The sequence below is a fragment of the Zosterops lateralis genome (genome assembly GCF_965231275.1).
Source record: "Zosterops lateralis genome assembly, chromosome: 2".
NCBI lineage: Eukaryota > Metazoa > Chordata > Aves > Passeriformes > Zosteropidae > Zosterops > Zosterops lateralis.
This window is the reverse complement of record NC_139763.1, coordinates 64,827,360-64,844,492: the sequence shown is the minus strand read 5'-3', so window position 1 is coordinate 64,844,492 and position 17,133 is coordinate 64,827,360. Positions and strand designations below refer to the sequence as shown.

General features: G+C 41.2%; 1 protein-coding gene across 1 annotated transcript in view; it reads left to right on the top strand.

Moving 5' to 3' along the window:
* Nucleotides 1-9,910, top strand: part of ATP7B (ATPase copper transporting beta) — a gene marked incomplete at both ends in the record, with an annotated part of 29,703 nt that extends 19,793 nt beyond the window's left edge. Inside the window, 8 exons of the mRNA XM_083855768.1 lie at nucleotides 236-418; nucleotides 1,949-2,147; nucleotides 3,285-3,431; nucleotides 4,524-4,666; nucleotides 6,486-6,689; nucleotides 6,800-6,917; nucleotides 7,693-7,807; nucleotides 9,649-9,910. Coding sequence (XP_083711894.1) covers nucleotides 236-418; nucleotides 1,949-2,147; nucleotides 3,285-3,431; nucleotides 4,524-4,666; nucleotides 6,486-6,689; nucleotides 6,800-6,917; nucleotides 7,693-7,807; nucleotides 9,649-9,910 — 1,371 coding nt within the window. The remainder of the gene's footprint in view (nucleotides 1-235; nucleotides 419-1,948; nucleotides 2,148-3,284; nucleotides 3,432-4,523; nucleotides 4,667-6,485; nucleotides 6,690-6,799; nucleotides 6,918-7,692; nucleotides 7,808-9,648) is intronic.
* Between the last annotated feature and the right edge of the window lie 7,223 nt (nucleotides 9,911-17,133).

Below are 17,133 nucleotides of genomic sequence, written 5' to 3'. Positions count from 1 at the left end.
ATGGGCACAGGATGATCTTGTAGCTTTATGAGGAATGAATAAGAAAGGATAAGGAGACTTACTTTACAGATAGTTCAAGGTACCTACAGGAATCCCTGCTCCTGTGGATTTATTCTGTCTTTGTGTGGATATAGTCAACTGTTTATTAAAGTCTTGACTGTATTTATGTGCCATAAATATACAAGCATCCCTGTGTTTGCAGGGCTTAGGAAGTAACTGTGTTTTTTTCTTGCAGATCAAGACTGTGATGTTTGATAAAACTGGGACCATCACCTGTGGAGTTCCTAAAGTCATGAGGGTGCTTTTGATGGGAGACATAGCTGTGCTCCCCCTGAAGAAGGTACTGGCTGTTGTTGGTACAGCAGAAGCCAGCAGCGAGCATCCTTTAGGAATGGCTGTCACTAAATACTGCAAAGAGGTACTTGGCTTTCCTGTTTCATCCAGGGCCTGAAGGCATCTGTGAAAATGCAGCAATGTTGTATAAAATGATCAGGTCCCAGAGGAAAAGGCCTGCCTAAACAGTAACAGGCTGGAAAACCGGGAGATTGCATGGTTGTGCATCTCGGTCTGGATGTTACCGACAATGTATTCTAAGCTGTGCTTTTCTGGTAACAATGTGGAGTTCTGAAGGGAGATCTTGCTAAGTTTATCTTGAACAAATGAGAAAATAAAGAATATATGGAGGATGAATACTTAAAATAACCTCATGAAGCAAATGTGTGTGATAACATTTCATATTACCTGACTATAGTCACTTCTATTAGTCACTGCTCATTTGAATAAATTAGGCAAAAGGCTTTAAAGCTTGAATATTAAACTGTAATATTTGTGAGTTTCGCAAATGAATTAAAGATTACTCAAGTCTTTGCAAATTTTACATATCCTCAGAGGTCATTTATATATGTCATGTGTTCCTCAAGCTTCAGGAAGAAGTAAAACAAAAATCATAGTGAAAATAGGAAGCCTATGTAAATAAACAATTTATGTCTGCTAAGAAAAATTATTAATTGATTAAGGGAAAAATAATTTTTTTAAAATATCAAATTTGCTAGATCTTTCAGTGATAAAATTCAGAAGTAAAAGCATTACTTTGGAACAAAAAAGAGAATATAAGAAACAAACCAATTGCCTTTCTTGTATTTTACATTTTTTATTTAAAAATTGTTTTTGTACCCTGACAGTTCTATAGTTATCCCATGCAGCAGTTATTACTGGATCATAGCTTATATGAATTGTAATGCTATACTGTTGACTGATGTTCTTACCACCTGCCTTGCCATCCCTGTATTTTAAGATCACTGAAAAGTACATATAGTTCCAACTTCAAGAGACAACTTGTTTACAAACTAATATTTTCTCCATTATTTTTGTAACTCATAGAGTCCTGATAATCCCTTTATCTCATCTTGAAGTACTCACTGACTTCTCTCCCTAACTCAAGAGAAAAACCCAGTTTCCCTAACATCCAGACAGATCCCTCCAGGAATTAGATACAGTTTTTCCACTGTACTCCTATATGTATACAAAAGGTCTGATCCACCACAGCCAGTTGTCTGTGAGGTTAATTAGAAGTTGCATCTTTTATAAGATGAATGTCTTAATGTTGAAACATTTCTCTTTCATTCCTAGTCTTGGCTGAAGTCATGAACCACCAATCTAATTTTTTTAATCCTTGAACTACCAGAAAAAGCTGTTCCTTATGGCTTGCTGGTGCTAGGGCTGAGACCTGGTTGTGATCTGTTTGGCTACCCCTTTCTAGAAGTCTAAGCCACAGCACATCAGAGCATCCTTATTTTTAGTTCTGTGCTACTGATACTCCTGGCCAGTTTTCAGTTGGTCAGTCACTGTCAAGAGGAGGAATGAAGCCTCCTTTTTGGCAAGAGTTATCTAATATTTGTACCCCGCGTGGGCAGCATGGACTGATGATGGCCTCTGGTTACATCTTCAGGAGCTTGGCACTGAGAGCCTGGGATACTGCACTGACTTCCAGGCAGTCCCAGGCTGTGGTATCAGCTGCAAGGTTGGAGGAGTTGAGGCCATCCTTGGCACAGCTGAGGAAGGTCCCAATAACCTGAATGCTAACAGGAGTGGGGACAGCAGTGCTCCTCTGGGAGATAACGCAGTGATCATGCTTTTGAAATCACAAGGTAAGTGATTATCTGTGCCAGCTGCTACCAGACTATGTATAAGAGAAAGATGGATATGGGGCAGAAGAAGGCAAAGAACCGGAGGGACAAAAATGCGTCTTAACAAAAATTGAAGCTCTCTCCATAACTCTTGATCTCCCTCTGCAATTCAGAAACTTAAATGAGAATTAGGTACAGTGATGGGTACTTGAAAATTCCATACAATACACAGACAAAAAGGCCTACCCAGCAATGTTCCTTTTGGACAGAAGAATGGTGCAGCAGAGAGCAAAGTTTGCCATTTAGCATTATCTTCCCTTTTAGAGCAGTTACCTTTAACATATATTATCTTACTTCAACTTTTTATATCCTACATTTAAGTTCCATATTAACTTGGATCTTTTGTTTTCTGTTCATGTACCCCTCAAGGCACTTAATTAAAAACAAAAAAAACCCAAACCCAAACATATTCAGCAGATGTAAAACAAAGTGTGCTATATCTGAAAACTGATTTTAGTGTCTGATATTTTTGATTAGGCCAATGCATTCAGGATTATTTCAGGCTCTCTGGAAGCCGCTTTGCTATTTTGTAGTGTAGGAGAGAAAGAAAAGGTATTTAAAGCCTTTCTTAGGGAGCTCATCAGTTCTCTTCAGAAGGCTGTGATGCTCTTGACCTTTTTGAGACAGCTATTAGAAGAATTAAATAGAATGAGAACTTCAATCATCAGAACTGTGCCATTTGTGAGTGGTGCTAATGTAATATTTTCTCACCTGCTTATATGGTTCTTGTGAAGTTGGATTGAATTCTTAATGAGGTGCATTGTTTGTTAGAGGTACACTACTCTTTTCTTGTCAGAAAGAGCCTTTATATTTGAAAGTCATTAGCTGTGAGAACAAAGCAGGATGGCATTTACTGAATGTGTGTACTGTGCTAATTCAGTGAAACCATGCTGGCTGACAAAGGCAAACACGAGCACGTACTTCCATTAAGTCCTGATGCAGTTGTGTGTGTAAACAGGCACAGATTGAGACTTGAAACAGAAAAATTTTATGAGACTGTCTTCAGGCAGTGCCTCCACCTAACTTGTCTTCCTCAAACATCTCTGCTTGTGTACACTGCTTTTGAGATGCTAATTTTTCTTTTGTCTGTGCACAAAGGTCCATCAGCCTCTCAGAAATATTCGGTGTTGATCGGAAATCGTGAGTGGATGCGGCGCAATGGCTTGAATATTACAAATGATGTAAATGATGCAATGACAAACCATGAAATGAAAGGACAGACTGCCATACTAGTGGCTATAGATGGTAACTGTTCTTCCTTAGAGTGACTTAACAGAGTCAATCCTACTGCAGAACAGATGAAAACAATCTGAAGCAGTTGATCACTGGCTTAGTGTCAAGAAACTACTAATCTTTTAGTGCAGAACTGCTTGTGAACTGTGAAATATCAGGGTGTTCTTAAAAGAAGCTTGTACCACAGAACAGTGTTTATGAGGTTTTGCTGTGTAGTTTTTAATTTAAGAATTAATTTTTGAACCTCCTGTTGTCTAGGATCACGGTTCAAACAAGCAGTGCCAACACGGTGCCATGATTGCCACACCAATCCATAATTTACATCAGTGAAGGATCATGGACCAACCTATCACAGCACTGCTTTCAAAACATGCAGTGAATAAAAATGGCGATTCATTATATCAGTCAAGTATAATAGATTAGACTAAATGAGTTTTGCCAGTGGGGTTCTGTTCTGTGCCATGCAGAAAGAGATCCCAGACAATACCTTGATATGAGAAATGATTGCAATGGTGAGAGATTGCCAGTGCACCTGTGATCTTGAAATGAGGCCAGTGATTCATTTACTGAACAAATATTCTTGGTGCTCCTAGAGGGCAATTTTGAAAGGCATTTGCTTGTGAAGGAAGTGTGGATGCACCTTTGAGCCAATGTACTGGAAGGCAGATGCAAAATTTTTCAATTAAAGTAATTAATTCTAGTAGAGATCCAACCCTGAAAGACTAGGAGACATAAACCAGACTCTTTATGCTTCCTCTTGGAGGAGTGGCTTCAACATCTGACCTGGGCACAAATACCAACACTTTCTCTGACCCACTATCATATTTGTCAATACCATAAAACATAGAGGTCAGGCTTGTTTAAAAGCTACTCTCCTCCTCATCTTCCTGATCCCTAAATATCAAAGGTATTGTTTGATCTGAAACAGGCAAATGATAAGAAGAAGAGACCATAAGTGAGAAAGCTGCAGACATGAGTGTCAATATTGCTCAGAATGTGTTATTTCAGAAGCTACCACAGTGTGATGGAGGGGGAGCTCTGTTCCCTTGCTGCCACTTTGCCCCCCACAGCTCTCTCTGACCGAGGATGGTTTTATTTGTGCAGGTGTGTTGTGTGGAATGATCGCAATAGCAGACATTGTCAAGCAGGAGGCAGCCCTTGCTGTGCACACGCTGCAGAGCATGGGAATAGACGTGGTGCTCCTAACAGGGGACAACAGGAAAACTGCAAAAGCCATTGCTACTCAGGTATCTGCTTCTCTGTGTTTCAAAAAGCTACATGATAAGGTTCTAAAACTCCTGTTTGCCCCAGTGAATTTGAAGCAGGAGTTTCAGTTTCCCTGGAACTGTGGTTTCCCGGGATAAATTAAATGAAGACAATTTTTTCTTGAACTGGACTGAAAATCAGGTCAAGTCCTATGGCATAGTAGAGGCCAGTGGCTACATTAAGATCCCACTGACGACATACAGTCAGTGCTTCTGCATAGTAATGGAGTTTCTTGCAGTAATTGGTTGCTAAACTGAAGCCTCCAGTTTCCCTTCACTGAAAGGCAGACCTGTTTGGTTAGTGATGAAGGAAAGTTCCTTGAAGGTCCAGCCCTGGCCAGTTAGGGAATCCACAGTGTGGATTTGTGATTATCTTAAAGGCGTAATATCACAATAGGAATTATTTTTAAGAAGCATAGCAATCTAAAGGAGGCTTATATGAGATTTCTCCCATCTCAAACTATAAATGAAAAGCAGATTTTCACTCCACCTTGCTATTGTTTCCACCCTCTCAGTCTTCATTTCCCTCTTTCCCTTTGCATTGGTCTACTTTTAATCTTACCACGTGTCACTTTGCTTTCCTCAGGTATCCCACCACACAGCTGACTCAGCCAGCACTGTGGTGTGTGCACGTTCTTCTGTGCTGTGAGGTCTGTTTTGTTTCTCTGTGTGATTTAATCCTCCTCCTATTGGGTTTCACACTTTTACTTTTGTGTTCAGTTTTGTGAAGCGCTTTCCCACCCAACTTTCTTTGTCAAGGGAAAAAAGTCTTTCAGAAACAAGCTTGAATTTATGGTTCCAGGAACACAGATGAATTTTATAAACAAGCTTAGTTTGTGTCAGCCTACATTTTCCTTGAATTTTTGGAACGTACTTTCCAATGGAAAGAAATGGTAAGCAGTTTTAAAAGCGTTATAAAATGTTACTTTTTAAAAGGTTAAAAGAGAGCTTCTATCTTATGTGGTGAAAAGCTGCTACTGCCTCTTGAGGCAGCCAAATAAAGGGCATTATCCCATCACTATTTAATGCACTCATCTGTTTTTTGATTACAACACTAGAGCCATTGCTAGCAACTCCACATAAGTTATAATGTGGATGGGTAAAAGCATATAGCTAGCCATCTGCTTTATTTTTATAATCTCCCTGAGACCTGCACGTACTTGTCTCTGTGTTTCCCCTGCTGTAACTGCTTGATCATACATGTTTCATGTGTTGCATTATCTGCTTGAAGGCTCTGCAGAGGGATCTGGACAGGCTGGATTGATGGGCTGAGGCCAGTTTTGTGAGGTTCAAAAAGCTGAAGTGCCAGGTTCTGCACTTGAGCACTTGAGGCAGTGCTACAGCTGTAAAGCTGCTCAGCAGAAAAGGACCTGGGGGTGATGATCAACAGCAGCTGAACCTGAGCCAGAGCGTGCCCAGATGGCCAAGAAGGCCAGTGGCACCCTGGCCTATATCAGCAATAGTGTGGCCAGCAGGACCAAGGGAAGTGGTGGAGTCACCACCCCTGAAGGTATTTAAAAGACAAATCTTTATTGCTAGGGCAGTGGAGCTCCAGAAGCCATGCAGGACATGATGCTCAGGGCAGAGTATGGTTTGCCAGTATCTCTGCAGTAGGAGGGTGCTGTTATCAATCTTGTTCTTTTGCCAAAGGCATGTTGCTCTTCAGTTTTCTGTGTAGCTTGCAAGTGTTGCCTTCATCAGAATCAGTTTGGTTGATGGTCTTGTTTCACCTAGAACAGCAAATGGTTCTTCCTTCCAGCATGAAGCACATCACCAACAGGGTGTCTTTCTTTGTACATAGGTTGGGATCAAAAAAGTCTTTGCGGAGGTTCTTCCTTCTCACAAAGTTGCAAAGGTCCAGGAACTCCAAAGTGGAAAGAAGAAGGTTGCAATGGTTGGTGATGGAGTCAACGATTCCCCTGCACTGGCCAGGGCCGATGTTGGAATTGCAATTGGAACGGGCACCGATGTTGCCATTGAAGCTGCAGATGTTGTTCTTATCAGAGTGAGCACTACAGTTTTGGCCTGTCCTCTTTTATCACTGACACTCTTCATTTTGGTTTAGTTTTCTGAAGATTGCATGTGGAAAACTTTTGGTGCTCTTATGTCTTGCAGAATGATTTGCTGGATGTAGTTGCCAGTATTCACTTATCCAAGAGAACAGTTCGAAGAATACGAATAAATTTGATTCTTGCCTTAATTTATAATATGCTTGGAATACCCATAGCAGCAGGTATGTGACTGCCAGAGCTCAGCTTGTCAAAGACAGCAGTTGATATCTGTGGTGCCTCTTCTAGGATCGATTTCCCCGCTCAAGGAACCAAAGACAAGTTCCTAAATTATTTAAAACTTCGCAGAAGGAGGGCAAAATAAATACATTCTCTTTTTTCCATATTTCTTTTTCTCTTTACTTGCCTCTTAGGAATAAGTACTTGTAGATGAAATTAAAACTATGTTCTTACTTCATGTAGCAGTACTTGGGGATTAGTTTCTGTATACTCAAACCCAGTGCTAATCAGATGTACCATCCTACCCTAAAAAAGGGTGCTCCCTTTTTTATTTGCCCTGAATCACACATTTTCTCTCCTACTGCTTGTATTCTTTATCCCTCTGTCAGACATCTTCTCATGCTCTAAATTCCTCCTTGAAATTTACTTCAAATATTCCTAGTTTTGTTTATGAGTAACTTCTCCCTCTTTTCCCATATTATTGCCTTGTCTTTCTGTTGCCTTTGCTGTGTGTCATACGTGCAGAATATCTGGAAGGGACAAATAGTCTTGCCCTGTGGGTTCAGTCTTGTACCTATACTGGTGCAAAGGTCATGCCTTGCAATGGAAGTGACATGTTTAGTAATAAGTGAGTAAATACATATATTGATCTAGTTGTGTTTATAGAGGTCTCAGCAGGCTGTGTTGTAGAACTGCTGATCTGTTCTATGATATGCAGGGGTGGAAATGCATGTGCTGGGACGAGCAGCTCTGGCTCATGTCCGTGTGGTTTTTTGCTAGGTGCGTTCATGCCTTTTGGCCTCGTGCTTCAGCCTTGGATGGGATCAGCTGCAATGGCAGCTTCTTCTGTGTCTGTCCTGCTGTCTTCCCTGCAGCTGAAATGGCAAGTTGTCTTGTGTTTATCAGCTGGGAGCTGAGGCAGTACTGAAGCTGGGACTCACATGAGACACTACTTTGGGCTTTCTACACCTAAAAGTACCTGAAAGTCCATTAGCTTGGGGTTGTTCTGTCTAATCCTTGGCTCCAAAAGAGACAGGTGTCACTATTATGAACTTCCCTGGATTAAGACAGTATGCAGTATGCTCTAACTAGCAGCTAAAAGTGTGACTGGATGTCACCTGGGCCCATGTGGTGGAGATCTAGTTCAGTATCAAGTAAAGTAATGATCGGGAGGTTTTGCTGTGAATATCAAATGAACAGTTAGTTTGAAAGATGATTCTCCATAATGTAACAATAAATTTTTGGAAAAGTATTTGTACCTCTATGATTTTTATTTTTGTCTATTTAAATTAGCCAGAGAGAAATAGGGAAGCAGTGTATTTATTGTTTTGTACCTTGCTGCAGATAAGCTATCTTTTTTTATTCTTTTGGAAGCAAACCAATTTCTGATCTATAACAACATTTTTCAAGTTCTATTCATTTTAATACTAAATTTTTTGGGTGCCCTTTTTGGGGGTTGCAGTGGACCTGTTCTTAACAGCAGAGAAAGTAAACACCTTTCAAGAATACGACTTTTTTATGGTGTCTGAAATTGGTCCAAACCTTTACATTTTTTTACTGTAGCTGGGGTCTTCTGTATGTTACAGTACAGTTAATACAGGAAATCTGTTACTACATCTAATCCTGCAAATGCTCAATGAGATGACAATATAAATACAGGTAACATACATGAACGTCTGCTTGGAGAATCAGCCCTACCACTACAGGATTTTCATCCTAAAAGGTTTCACTGTATAGTTTCCAAAGGATGAGAAATTTTTATAAAGGGATTCCTTAATTCTCCATTTCTTTTGACCTTGTGCTGATTGTATTAAGTGTCACATACCATTTTGGGTAGATACAGAGAACACTCTAAAAAATATTGGGCTTCAGATTTATGGAAGCTGTATTACAGTATACACTTTAGGACAATAATCTTTCTTGAAGCTCCAGATCAGGTGAATAGAACTTCAGGTTCCAAAGAACACAATAGTGCATATATATATAAAGAAGACCACACTTACTTGCCATTGCTGCTATTTGACTTAGTATACATTGAATCAGAAAGTGATTTTTGTGTCATTGAGTCCATTCACCTGCAATTGTGTTCTATGAACCTTCTAATAATTTGGCAAGCTCGTAATTTTTATTAAAGAACCTCAATTTGAGAGTCCCTCTCTTTTACTATTGAAGTGTCTTAATGCATTGTGACATGTACTCTTAGCCATGTAACCCTGTGCCTAAAGTGCATGGAATCATAGAATCATCTGGGTTGGAAAAGACCTTTAAGATTGAGTCCAACCATTAACCTGGCACCACCAAGTCCGCCACTAATCCATCTTCCTAAATGCAACAGAAGAATGCTCAATCAGTGGTATGTAGTCTTGAATGACTGAAAACTCAGATCAGAAACATCTTGAGGGGTGTTCTGCATTTCTCCATCATCCTCCCTTATCCTTCTGGGCTTGTGTTGGATTGAAAGAATTGGCAGGGTCAAAATTCAAGTAGTAATAAAAATTATTATTTTTGTAACTGATTTTTGAGGCCATTACACTCTTGACAGCCCCTATTTTAAAATAATTGTGAGTTATTAGATAGGAAACTTAATTTAAACATATGTAATTCATCTGTAAATGTATTTTTTCCATATAAACACTTCCAATACATTTAGATTATCAGAAGTTTCTGATTTGTTCTAATGCCAGATGCTTCTACACATTGACTTCTTGTTAATATCTTTTCTCTTTCTCTTCTTAGTTACAAGAAGCCAGACACAGAAAGTTATGAAGCACAAGCTCAAGGCCGCATGAAGCCACTCACTCCTTCTCAAATCAGTGTTCACATTGGAATGGATGATAGGAGGAGAGATTCTTCCAAACCATCTCCTTGGGATCAGACTAGCCAAGTGTCCCTCTCTTCCTTGGCTTCAGACAGGCTGTCGAGACGCAATGGTTTCATTGAGGAGGGGGGCAAGTGGTCCTTGCTCATAAATGGAGCAGATGAAGAACAGTACATCTGAAGCACTAGACTCTGTGCAGGGGGAAATGTTCCTCCTCCCCAGTCAGGGGAGGGACTGACTTATTTCATCAACTGCTTCAGTGTTGTAAGTGAAGTATTCCTTCAGCTCATAAGACAATTGCAACACAGCTCAGTGTTGGGTTGTATGGATTATGGATTTTTTTCAAGTCACCAGTTATTTCTAGTTATGGAAATAATCTGTGGCACTATAATGAACTGGCTTGTTGGCACACAGCATTTAGTGAAATAATGTAAAATTGTAATTTTCAGAGTCTAAAAGAGTTTATCTGTGACTCTTTGCTAGGAACCAAATTTTATACTTTTCACTCTTTCAAACTTCATTACTTCAAGACCACATGAAGCAAAAGTATTTTCAGAACTGCCAAATATTAGTTTCTGTCTAAATGAATTTAGCAATGCCATAAGGAACTCCGTGGTCAGAAGCTGAATTTTTACACAGAATCCTAACTAGTCATGTCACTGTGAGAACTTTGTAGCTAGATTCATGGCATCTCCTGGGACCAAAAGTGCTTTGTTGTTCCACCTGCTATAGCTCCCTGTAAGGTCCTTTTCAAAGATTTTCACTTGCTTTGAGGTATTGCATCCTTTTGATGCACATTTCTACTGCTCTCTTTGATTTTCTCTTTTGCTCCATATCAGCCCTTTTCTCCTTTTTCTTCCACAAGAGACCTTCTATGAGTTATCATTATGTTTACAGAAATTCCTGTCTGGGACAAACTCCTTTAAGTCACCAGGAACTGTTCCATTCCTACTGAAGTCCACAGAGGCAGAACAGTTCCTGGTCCCAGTTATCCAAGATACTTTGCTGGACCCTGGGGAGCTCCTTAGAGTTGGGCAGTTGTCTGTCTCTTTCCTCTGACAGAGTGAAGAATTTATGCCAGTGTGAGCAAAGGTGTTGTTTATCTTGGTATGACTGGACAGAGCCAGCACTGGTGTGACTCCAGTGTAGCTGAACAGAGTGAGCTTATTGCATAACTTAACCCCAGCTTGCTTGTTGCTTGCAGGTTGCTTAAAATGCAGCTAAAGGTTTAAATTATAAAGGTGGAAAAATGGCCTTAAAGTGAACTTCTCTTTGCTATCATATGAATAAATGACAGGACCTGAACTAAGAAAAATTTTAATTTAAATTCATATTTATATTTTGCATTTGTTTTAGTTCCCCTCTTTACTTCAATGAGAAATCAAAGTGCTGGACAACCATTTTTTTGCTTTAACATTGTTACCAAAGCTTGCAGTAACTTCATCCCTGTGGATGTCAGATTCACCCCTTAACAGGTTTTAAAGTCAGGACAGTAGGAATCAACAGCTTTGGTGCACCGGATCCAGTCCCAGAGCACTCTGTTGTCCATCTGTGTGACTCTGAGCAGAGTTTTAAAGTCTAATTTAGAAACTGAAAGAAAAGGAAATACTTTGCTAAACAACATAAACTACTTCTTTTAATTGATTGAAATATAGAGCTGTTCCTAACATGGGTTCAAATCCTGCTTCTCTTAATGTAAAAATGAAAAACAAGTCAGAGAGGAAAAGAATTGGTCTCAAAGCATGAGATGGGTCTTCCTTTTTTCTCAGCACTGTCATAAATATAATTACAAATCAGTTTTAAAACTCTATATATGTAAAGATTACTTTCACAGGACACAGACTTTAAACATGCCATAGCTGCATGTTCCTGTGGGAAAGACGGTCTGAAGTTTTACTGTTCTGTGTTTTCTTAGCAGTCCTTACAGTAAAAATGTGGTTTGTTTTTTGTTTTTGTTTTGTTTTGTTTTGTTTTTTTTAATTAAACAAATAACTGTGTGTCCTTTTCCTTTTTTTATTGAGGGGTTCAGAATAAAAAGAAACAGAGATTGTTGGATTGCAGGGTACATGTGCACAAGGTTTTGTGACTGCTTTGTGATCTGTTTCAGGCAGGATATCTAGGAGAGAAAAAGAGACAGTATTGTTTCATATTGAGAAAGGTGAAGTTTCAAGCATGTTAAAGGATGGAAATAGGATTCAAAATCATCTTGGAAAATTGGAAGAACTGGGAAACTTAGCACACAGAACAGAGAGGAAGTAAAGGTCAACACAGTTGAAAAAGGTCAGGTAGTTGTGTGTCATTCATTTTGTGACCCATTCTAAAAACACAATGATGCTGCAAAGTGAAGAGAACAATAGAGAGATATAAAGACTGTGTCACCCATAAGACAAAATACCTCATTCTGTTCTGCTCTGGAGAGTTTTATATGTCATGCTTGTTAGGAAAAAACAGTTCAGAGAAGAGGAATGAGATTAAACAGAAATGTAGAAAACATGAGAACATACGTATAATGAGAATGAGAAATATAAGAAGATTGAAGGAGTTTGATTAGGTTTGCCTACAGAATGCCATAAGGAAATAGAAGTCTCAAGACACAAAGAGAACAATTTATTCCTTTCATCTTTTCAGTGTCTTTTATGTTCATGGTGACTAGAACAAGAAAATAATAGGCTCATTGAACCAAAGAATATTTAGATTAGTCACTAGTGAGGAGCTGTGTAACAGGAAAGATTGTGGAGCACTGGAAGATGTTCCAGATGGGGGCTCTTCAGATGCACTTGGCAATTAGGCCCATATTTGGTGGTAATGTTAGCCAGGGGTGAATCCTGGCTTGGGGAAGGCAGCTGCCCTTCACCAGCTCCTGATCTTCTCCCCAGATGGGCTTCCTCTTATTTCTGTGAAAGTAAGATAAACCAAAACATCATTGGAATAGACGACTGACCGCACTATTCTGCTCTTGAGAAATGCTGAAGGACCAGAAGAAAGATTGACTTATTTCATACTTGAAAAGAACTGGAAAAGGTTTGCTCATTATATTTGCATAATGTCTTAGGCTTTAAATGGCTGTGAAGCTTGCATAAATCATAGAATGGTTTGGAATTCATCTAGTCCAACTCCCCTGCCATGGGCAGGGACACCTTCCACTAGACTGGGTTGCTCAGAGCTCTGTCCAACCTGTCTTTGAACACTGCCAGGGATGAGGCACCCAGAGCTTCTCTGGGCAACCTGTGCCAGTGCCTCACCACCCTCACAGTAAAGAATTTCTTCCTAATATTTAATGTAAACCTACCCTGTCAGTTTAAAGGCATTACCCCTTGAATGTCACCCTTGTCAAAAGTCCCTCTCCAGCTCTCTTGTAGCCCCTTTAGGCACTGGAAGGTGCTCTAAGTTCTTCATGGGGCCTTCTTGTCTCCAGGCTGAACAGCCCTAACTCTCTCAGCCTGTCTTCATGGGAGAGGTTCTTCAGCCCTCTGAGCAGCTTTATGGTCCTCCTCTGTAGTTGTTCCAGCAGGTCCACATCCTTCTCATGTTGGGGGCCCCAGAGCTGGATGCAGCTCTCCAGGTGGGGTCTCAGAGTGGAGCAGAGGAGCTGCTCCTTTTCTCGCCCTGCTGGCCACACTGTGTTGGATGAAGCCCAGGATACGATTGGCTTCCTGAGCCTACAGCAAAAGAGCTGGAGGAAGGTGCCTGAGAGAATGGACCCATGGACTCCCTAAGCTTGGTGCCCAAGGTGCTCAGCAGTGTGCCACACTTGTCCTCTTTCCTAGGACTGAGTATTTTGATGGATTAGACAATATGGAGCAACTTTTCAAATCCTGGTTTTGATCTTAGGTGTCTGCTTTGTGCATGTTTTCCCAGCACAACTCAGTTGCTGCCTCTCTGATGGTAAGTATTGATATATCTAATGATTATCAGGGGACATCCAGTTATTTTGCTCTGGGAAAAATTTGTGAGTATTTTGTTGTAATTTTTTAATGAACACAGAAGACAGCTAATGAATCAGATCTTTGACTTTAATGTTATTTTTAGTCCAATACCTCAGGATTACTGTTGCCTGTTAAGTTTTTCAACTATTTTTCTTCTGTTATAGTTTTGCCATACAATTTTTGTGCCCTAAGTTCACAGGAAAGAAATTATTCCATTTAATTTCCTCCTCCTTTCCCCATTATTTTCAAGCAAATGAGCTGTCTGATTTCTATCTGATCTGATGACAACATTTCTCTGACTAAGTATTCGCTCAAGGATTGTATTTTTGCTAAATGCACTTTGTGTGAAGAAAAAGAATGAGTAGGTGGTGAAATTATACAATGGTGTGCAGGGATGTGAAATCCCAGATAACACTGAAATGTTGGATTTAATTTCCTACTAAGATGCCAACAGCAAGCGTGTTGGTTTTCAGTGGGAAATCGAGTCACAACAAAAGAAGCGGTGAAGCACAAAACATCCTGCTCAGACAGACATAAGCACAGGAGGAGACACATTAACTCCTCTCCTTGTCTCAAGTTAAAAGTACCAAGGCTTTGCAGGCAAGTACAGCCCACCCACAGGCTCTCTGTGCAATGATCTAATTTTCATGGCTGATTTACCTTCATTCTTAAAATTATGATTTCTGAAGTCTCCCCGGTCCTGCAAGTTAAGATGAAGGGAAGTGGCAGGGGAGGTGTGTCCCCAGGGAGGTTTGTGGTGGTCAGCGCTGAGCAGTTCTGTGCTCTGGTGGCATCGGGGTGAGGTTTGGCTCAGGGGGCTGTGCCACTCAGCAGCCAGCACCTCACCTCGTGGGGGACCACGAGATGTCACTGCAGGTCCAGTCCAAGCCACAGAAACCCCTAAATCTGCAAAGCATCTGAAGAGCCAGTACATTCATGCCGGCTACCATCAAGGGGAAAAATGTAAAGGAATAGTTTAAATCATGCCTAAAATTTTGGTCTGACAATATTATATAGCCCAGGAATAGATTTCAGGCTAGTGTGTGTTTGCCTTGAACTCTGAATTGGTGCTTTGTATTATTTGATGCCTAAGTAAATCCTGAATTGCACAAATGTGTCTGCTGAAATTGCTTTCTTTTTCCTTTCAGATTCAAGAAGAAAAGCTGCTCTGCAGGAAGTCAAAGCAAGGTCCCTGCGTCCTCAGGACAAACCTGTACCTTGGGGTGGGAGTTTAAACTCCCCAGGGAGCTGAGGGTGCAAGACAGCTTGTTTGGTGGGGTTCTGCTTTAAGTAGACCTTAGGGCAAGTCACAGCAACCCTTGGCTTTCCTACAGGGCACCACATCAGACTCTGCAACATTAGCCACTGTGGGCTGAGCCAGGTGTAACCCACGAGCAGGTTGCCAGCAGGTTACACTCCCACAGCACTCAGGTCCACCACTCCCAGCTCACTCAGGCAGCACTGGCAAAATGTTACTCACCAAGGTGAATCAGCCCTTGCTCTAAAGCCTGCCAATGTGTTCCAGCCATGCAGGGAAGGGTGTGCAGTGCCAGTCTCTGGGAGACTCTCCTGCATCCTCACACAAAGGGGCCTCACTTCCAAGGGTTAATTTTATTTTAAGATACCTCTGCATTGCAGTTGTGAATCTGAGCGGCTGGGAGCAACCTGCTGAACAGGAAAGGGCTCATTAAATATATACTGTCACTGATTTATGAGAGAGTGCAGAGACAATATAATTACAGTAATTATGTCAGAATCTTGCTGCAGAGTTGCCATTTGTGTTGGGAATTTTATCCTCTCGCTATGGCAGGAGGATTTAAAAACCCCATACATCTGCCAATATATTTGTGCCACAACTAACTTACTCAGAAGCATTTGTTTGATCACTCTCCGTACAGACCATGGAGCTTTTTAAGTGTATCATCATCTTAGGGAGGAAGAAGAGGTAGGCAAGGCTTTTGGATAGTGTGCTGCTTTCTTCATGCCCATGGAGGAGGCAAATTTGGGTGTAAAGAGGACCTGGCCAACACTACTTTGGCCAAGGCCATGTTACAATGGGGAAGTGTAAACCATTAGCTCGTAAGAAGCTGCTGGAAGGTGGTTTGGGTGGAAGATTCCTATACTCACCTGCCTCTGCTGGTGCAGGTACCCACAGGTAGGAAAGTTGGGTTGAGAAAGTCAGTGTGTGTAAGATGAGGTGTAAGCTCTTCTCTGGACATGCCCCAGTCCCTCAATGTCTTTCTTGTAGTGAGGGGCCCAGAACTGGACACAGGATTTGAGGTTTGGCCTCATCAGTGCCAAGTACAGGGTACAATCCCTGCCCTGGTCCTGCTGGCCCCACTATTGCTGATACAGGCCAGGATGCCATTGGCCACCTTGGCCACCTGGGCACACTCTGGCTCACATTCAGCTGCTGTTGACCAGCACCCCCAGGTCCTTTGCTGCTGGGCCACTTTCCAGTCACTCTTCCTCCAGCCTGTATCACTGCCTGGAGTTGTTGTGACCCAAGTGCAGGGTTGAGAGAAACTAGGACATGAATGTTGCTTTTATAGGGAGGGGGCACCTGGATTTTCAGGCCACCAGGGCACTTCACTGGAGGATCTCAGAGAGTGGAAAGCCTCAGTCATTCAGAGGGATGACAAGGTCTGACCAGCACCCACCACAGCCTACAGATGGAGACAGGAGCACCCCGAAACCTGCAAGTCCAAGGTAGGTTTCAGACAGCCCCTCTGCACTGGAAGAGATGTCAGATCAGGACTCCTTTCCCCAAGGAAACCATTAACCAGTTATTAATGGTTACACCAACAACTTTACAAGCTTAAATAGAGGGGAGGAAATGGGAATTTGGCAGAAAGTTCTCCCTTCTGAACACACTAAGCTGTAGGAAAAATAGGTTTGCTCTCAAGATGTCTTTAAGGTAATAAGAAAAGCAACTTTGCTTGGAAAGTTTGGTTCCAGGATCTTAGCCTAGAGGGGGCAGGGGATGGGGGGTGGGGAAACAAGGCTGAGCCCAAAGCAGCCTCACTATTTTCCTTCTTTGGAAAGGGTTGGATTCTATGGAAAACACACCACTGATTTGATAATACAGCCATTGCTGTTGTTAATGTTGTTAAATAACTCCCTGTTCAGTTATTAACTGTAAGCCCTAAGATAAAGTTGCTTCACAGCAATAAAACATCAAGCTTTCCACAATCAAAACTTCCACAAGGAAAGCTTTGATTCCATCTTACACAAAGCTGAGAAAAGTCACAGTGAAGTGACCTCAGTAGTGTCTGACCCCAGCAGAACAAGCAGCTCTCTCTCCATCACTATCTTGCTTTGTTCTCCTGATTGCCTGACTTGTTTGTAAAAAACCCTCAAAAGCCACCAATAAAATAAAAAATTGAATTTGAAAAAACTGACTTATAGCTTCGTAATAACAAATGAGCAAAAACATAACTTGCCAGCAGACAAGTTATTGGTCTCTGATTCAGACAT